The following is a 6,000-nucleotide window of genomic DNA, read 5'->3' as shown; positions in this document are numbered from 1 at the left end:
AGGGATCAACGAGTGGCATGCCACTGACTCTCCTAAAGGCAGTGATCGGGGGAAAAGCATTTCAGCAAAGCAACTTAAAAAGGATGGACACACGAGTGATGGTAGTGTGGGTGGGGGAGGGGCTTTGCATTGCTGTTCGGCTCATTAGACTCACTGTTGATGCAGTCTTCGGAACAGACAGTGAAGTGCGAATGGTTTCAGCTCAGGGGCAGTCTCAAATTGAGCGACGTGCGGTCAATAAAACACAGGGAAAGGTCTGGCCGGATGCACTGCGGCTCTGCATCCCTCCCCCACTTCCTCCCCGCCTCCCCCTGCTGTCTGCTATCAGCCTCAAGTGATCTGTACCGTGTGCAGTCAGCGCTCTGCAGACCCGGGAAGCCCAGCTCTCAGTACAGCCAAGGAAAGGCTCTCTGCTCGTTTCTGTCCCTGTCTAGCACCTCCCTGCTCTCTGTCTGTACTGTGCTTGAACCCCACATAGCTCGTGCTTACTGTCTCCTTTCGTTTTGTGTCTCACTCAGCCCGTGCTTCCTGACAGTCCTCGGGGTGTGTCAGGAAGACTGCCCGTGGTACCCTCAGCTGTTCTCCAGCTCGGCTTCAGGGATGCTTCGCTGGTTGCTCCTGCTGCTTCTCTTCTGCCCGCTCGCCTGGAGAGCTGCCGCCTATCCGGGCTTTCTGCCGGTGGGATTTCAGGAGGTGGCCAACATGTTCCGGGAGGTTAGCAATCTGATGGCGAAGACACAGGTAAGGACAGGCGAAAATGTCTCTCTCTCCAGCACTGCCCTATTATTAGCAAGACTTCTTATTGCGGCTCTAGTAACTGACACACGTCACGTGTCCTCAGCACCAATACCTTTAACCTCCTTAATGGACTCTGCTCCTATCCATAAACTTCTACATTCTGTACATAGAGAATTCTGCACTGCATCACTACGGCACGTCGAAGTCACAATAAACAGGCAAAATTAAAGTTTTCACCGCCTTTTTTAAAAAGTGTAGACCCATTGATAAAGGGCTTCCTCATATTTTTTATTAATGTAGTGTATGCTCTGAAAAATAGAGTTTAAGTTAAAAGGCCGACTATGCGCTAACCGTTCAAAGAGGACGGAAATATGACCACGCTTTGGAATTGACTTATCCTATAGAAATATTTGAAATAACCAGACCCAGAGGAAGGCCTCCCGACAATCCAGAGGCAATTAGATCTCAACAGTGTGCCAGCTTCTGATCAGGAATGAATTAATCCGAAACCACTCGCATTTTGAGATTTGTGTAATAGAGTACAGATAATACTATATATTACTATCTGGTTATTCAGCATTCTTCCCTGGCATGGTGAGTTAAGTAAGAATGCTGCAGCACCAAGGGTGAGGCACTTTAATGTTGTACCTTGCTGATAGTAAGAAATGTTGGGATCTTTAGAAGTAGATATTAGATAGTTATGCCTTGCTAGTGGTAAAATTATTTAATTAAGATTTAATTAATATGTGTTTTGCTCAGAATAAAACGTGATTTTATTGTGATGGTGTGGTCTGTTGATCAAAATGATGTACGCAATAATAATGATAGATGATATTCTTTTTAAATAACGATTTACTTGTTGGAATAGGGGTGAAATGCGATTTTTTAATGCCAAGAAAAATTACTGATTAAAAAACCCAAACTTTAAGGTTCTTAAATATTCGATATGTAGTGCCTATGTTGGGTTTCCCTGAATTAGGATAATGCCTTGATGTTGATCATGAGATTTAGTAGTGGAAGCTTTCCTGGTAAAACAGTGCAACTCCTGGTAATTCTAAAACATGTCTCCGGAAACAAATTAAATCCGACATTAACAATTGCTATGCTGCGTAAAAACAGAACTGAATGTGATATGTAATGGTATTATCAACTCAGCAACGTCCACCTTATCTACCAGCAAGTCTGTAATTGGGGCAGTAGGCCTTAGCCTTAGGCCCTGATTTTGAATTAGGATTGTAACACTGGGACGGGCCACGCAACTAAAAATTGCTGGCAGACTTTCAAAATTATTTAGATTGGTGTAATTGGGGAATAACCAGTGAAAAACATTATTTTTACTGGTAGATTGGCAAGTTTACGTTTTCTTCAGCAGCAGAAAGCTTCCAGAGACGCCTGTTAGGATTACTGGGTGATGCACGGTATTTTTGGGCTACCTCCCTGGGGCACCACTGTATCTTGCAGTATTACCAAATGTCTATCCTTAATAGTGGGCTACAGAATAAAAAAAAGTACAGTTGCTCAATTGCTGGATATTTTTTCCACTTTGCACTGATGCCTTTATGTTTGCATTGAAAAGTAATATTGCGTTTTGGTAACAATAGTTTTAGGTTTGGCGGTAACTTTGATTAGACCAATGGAGATGCTGCAGTAACTTTGATTAGGTCAAAAGGAGCTTTCGCCTCCATAATAGTTTATATTTGGCGGTAACTATGATTAGGTGAAAAAGAGACCTATGTTGCCTTCAGGCACCTTCAACTTCCAGGCATTTTCTCATTGGGAGAGGGAGCTTTTACCCCTTCTGAGTGACCCGATTTAGAGAAGTTTTTCTCAGGTAGTTAGACAAAGTCTTCTAAAGTCCCCATAGAACTTTTATAATAGGATGGGGCACCTGCTGCTCAGAGCCTCCATGCCCAACCGCTTGCACTGTTTGAGTTCTCTTAAGTCAAGTGCCCAGTTTTTTTGCCTACTTTTCTCCTTTTCCTTATTAGATACAATGAGGACTAGCAGCCTGATTGTGAGAGGCAGAAGGGGCCAATAGCCTTGATGTGTGCATATAATGGGCTAATATTCATGCACAGGGCACTCTTTTTTTACAACAAGGTAGATATTCTCTAGTATTGGATCTTTCACAGATTTGCATGCTTGAGTAATTTCCCGTCGTCAAAATGGGATGGGAGTCCCACAGTATAATTATAAAGCAGTATGGTGCTACATAGGGCCTACAAAAAATGTACTTCAGTATCCTATCCACATCATTTAATAAGAACCATACCCAGCAATCAAGCATCAGTACACTTTAGAACACTCCCCTCAGAGGCTTCCCTCCCTCAAATTTTCTACTGCAGATCATGTGATTGGAGTCCCCCTAAGCTCTGCTCTGCTAAGTTTTTGCCAGTGTTTACTAGAGTTTCTCAGGTATATATATACCTACCGTGACCAAGGCCGTAAGGCTGAAACGCGTCCGTGTGCAGACTAGGCTCTGTTGAATAAATTCTAAATATCCAATTTCCAGAGTGCTTTTTTCCCGATTATATATATATATATATATATATATATATATATATATATATATATATACACATATACAAACAAAAGGTAACCCCTATGAGGATGTCCTCCCAGATGATAACTGCTATTAAAAGAGGACTACAACAGAGTCAGCATTCAGCCTTTCATCTCATAGAAACGGCTCTACGCGTTTCGGGCTTCTGCGCTTGTTCACGAGCCACAACAGGAAACATGACAACCATTACTTTGAGCACCTGCCTTTATTCAAACATCCCTCCCCAATGGGCATATTCATTCTCCTCCCTCGGCGTCTGCATCTAGTGCATTGTGGTATTGGCCGTCTCTCAGTATGCAAATAAATCCCAAGTGGGTGCTGCATTGTCCTGGAAAGTGTTCTTTTAAAATACTACAGTGGGTTGACGAAAGTAAAAGCACTTGGGGCCAGATGTAGGTAAAATAGATTTACCGATTCTCAATTACCGAAAATTACCGAATTTTACTGATTCGGTAATTGAGAATCGGTAAATCTGAGGGGTTGATATGTAGGTATTCCAGATGTGCTGGAATAACGAATCGGAAAAATTCGGTATTTACCGATTCGGTATTTGCACATTCATTCCTATGGGTTTTGAAGCCCATAGGAATGAATGGGCATTACCGATTCGGTATTTACCGAATCGGTAAATACCGATTTTCACAAGTGTGCAGGGGTTGTCACTTTGACACCCTCTGGCACCCCCAAAACAGGCTCGGGTGCCATGTGGCAGGCATACATGCCCTAAGGGCAGGTCTGCCTGTCACATGGCATAGGTGTGCATGCACACATGTGCATGCACACCGGAATCGGTATTGTACCATCAAATTGGATTTGATGGTAAAATACCGATTCGGTAAGGCCTCTGGGACTCAGAAGAGTCCCACCTACATCTGGGTGCCTCAGAATCGGTAAATTTACCGAATTTTTATTTTACTGATTCGGTAAAATGACCGAATCGGTAATTTTACCGAATCGGTAAAAAAATGCCCCCTACATACCTGTCACCCATTTACCGATCGGTAACGCCCAAAATCGGCTGTTAACTATCGGTAAATGGCCTGAAACGACCACCTACATCTGGCCCTGAGTCTGTAGTATTACCTCCGCCTCTCTCAAAGCGCCATCCGCTCCTGCAACAATGCTGGGCATACCCTGACAACTTAGGGCGAACAAAGCAAAACCAAAGGGGATGATGGACGGAGTGTTGAACATTGCAAGCTCTCACCCCCAGTCAACTGATCTGGGTTTAATCCATCATCATTCTTTAGCTCACTCCGCCACCCCAGTTCAGATATGGCCATATGCAAATCGGTCTGACCCTGTGCCTCATGGGAACAGTCCAGCCCGAACTGCAAAGCCATGTCTTCCCTGGACCGGAAACAAGCATCCTGGGACCGGTTTCTGGCTAATCAGCCGTCATCAGCCAGGCTAGCTTGAATCCAGTGGCAAGTGAGCAAGGTACCCACATCTGTGCATAGTCCCTGCCAACTTAGGGCGAACAAAGCAAAACCAAAGGGGATGATGGACGGAGTGTTGAACATTGCAAGCACTCACCCCCAGTCAACTGATCTGGGTTTAATCCATCATCATTCTTTGTCTCACTCTGCCATGCTTGTTTCTGGTCCAGGGAAGACATGGCTTGGCAGACTGATTTGCATATGGCCATGTCTGAACTCGGGTGGCAGAGTTTGCTAAAGAATGATGATGGATTAAACGAAGATCAGTTGACTGGGGGTGAGTGCTTGCAATGTTCAACACTTGGTCTATCATCCCCTTTGGTTTCGCTTTGTTCGCCCTAAGTTGGCAGGGTGTGCCCAGACTTGGGTTCCATGCTCACTTTGCCATTGGATTCAAGCTAACCTGGCTGATGATGGCTGATTAGCTAGAAACTGGTCCCAGGATGTTTGTTTCCGGTTCAGGGAAGACATTACTTGGCAGTTCGGCCTGGACTGTTCTCATGAGGCACAGGGTCAGACTGATTTGCTTAGGCCATGTCTGAACTGGGGTGGCGGAGTGAGCTAAAGAATGATGATGGATTAAACCCAGATCAGTTGACTGGGGTGAGTGCTTGCATTGTTCAACACACCGTCCATCATACCCTTCGGTAATACTATACAAGCTGGCATCCCCAGAAAGGATTGTGGGAAAATGCCTTTTTGATCGGATGGTCGAAAATATTTGCTTACGCTTTTTCCCCAATTCCTTTGATACCAAGTGTACTCAGAACAAGCATTACAATTGCAATAGGTCTCGCCTTTGATTAAGTTAAAGTAATTTGCTTTGCTATAAAATACCATTAGCAAAGCAAATGGCTTTAACTTAATCAAAGGCGAGACCTATTGCATTGTCAATGCTTTTTTTTTCTTCAACTGGGAAACGGGGGCACTGTTTTCTATGCTAGCTGGAGGGTCCGTGGCACACTGCCCCACTACTAGTCCTCAGTGTGACATATGATAAGTCGGATACTAAACTCAGGGCCACTGGAATTTAGCGGGAGGTGAAAACTAAATTATGTGGCAGGGCTGACAATTATGCATCAAGAACAAAATCAAATTATGTGGCCTAATGCAAGCCATTCTGTTAGTATTTCCTCATTATTTTGAAATTGTTACATATGCTAACACTATCTGGGCAAAGGTTTTATCTCATTAGTGCCATGTGGACGCCTCAAAACAGAAATAAGCAACATAAAGGTGAACAGTCCGCCTTTGTAAATG

At 44.0% G+C, this 6,000-nt stretch overlaps 1 protein-coding gene across 2 annotated transcripts in view; it reads left to right on the top strand.

Annotated features, from left to right (window-relative positions):
- Nucleotides 1–356: 356 nt before the first annotated feature.
- The window catches only part of LOC147701576 (dickkopf-related protein 3-like), an 879,371-nt gene continuing 873,727 nt past the window's right edge, over nucleotides 357–6,000 (top strand). For both annotated transcript variants that reach the window (XM_086930237.1, XM_086930238.1), the window contains exon 1: nucleotides 357–741. In XM_086930237.1, the coding sequence (XP_086786363.1) occupies nucleotides 601–741 (141 nt within the window). In that variant the 5' untranslated portion in view covers nucleotides 357–600. The remainder of the gene's footprint in view (nucleotides 742–6,000) is intronic.

The sequence above is a fragment of the Lissotriton vulgaris genome, chromosome 7 (genome assembly GCF_964263255.1).
Source record: "Lissotriton vulgaris chromosome 7, aLisVul1.2, whole genome shotgun sequence".
NCBI lineage: Eukaryota > Metazoa > Chordata > Amphibia > Caudata > Salamandridae > Lissotriton > Lissotriton vulgaris.
This window is presented reverse-complemented; position numbering and strand designations above follow the sequence as displayed.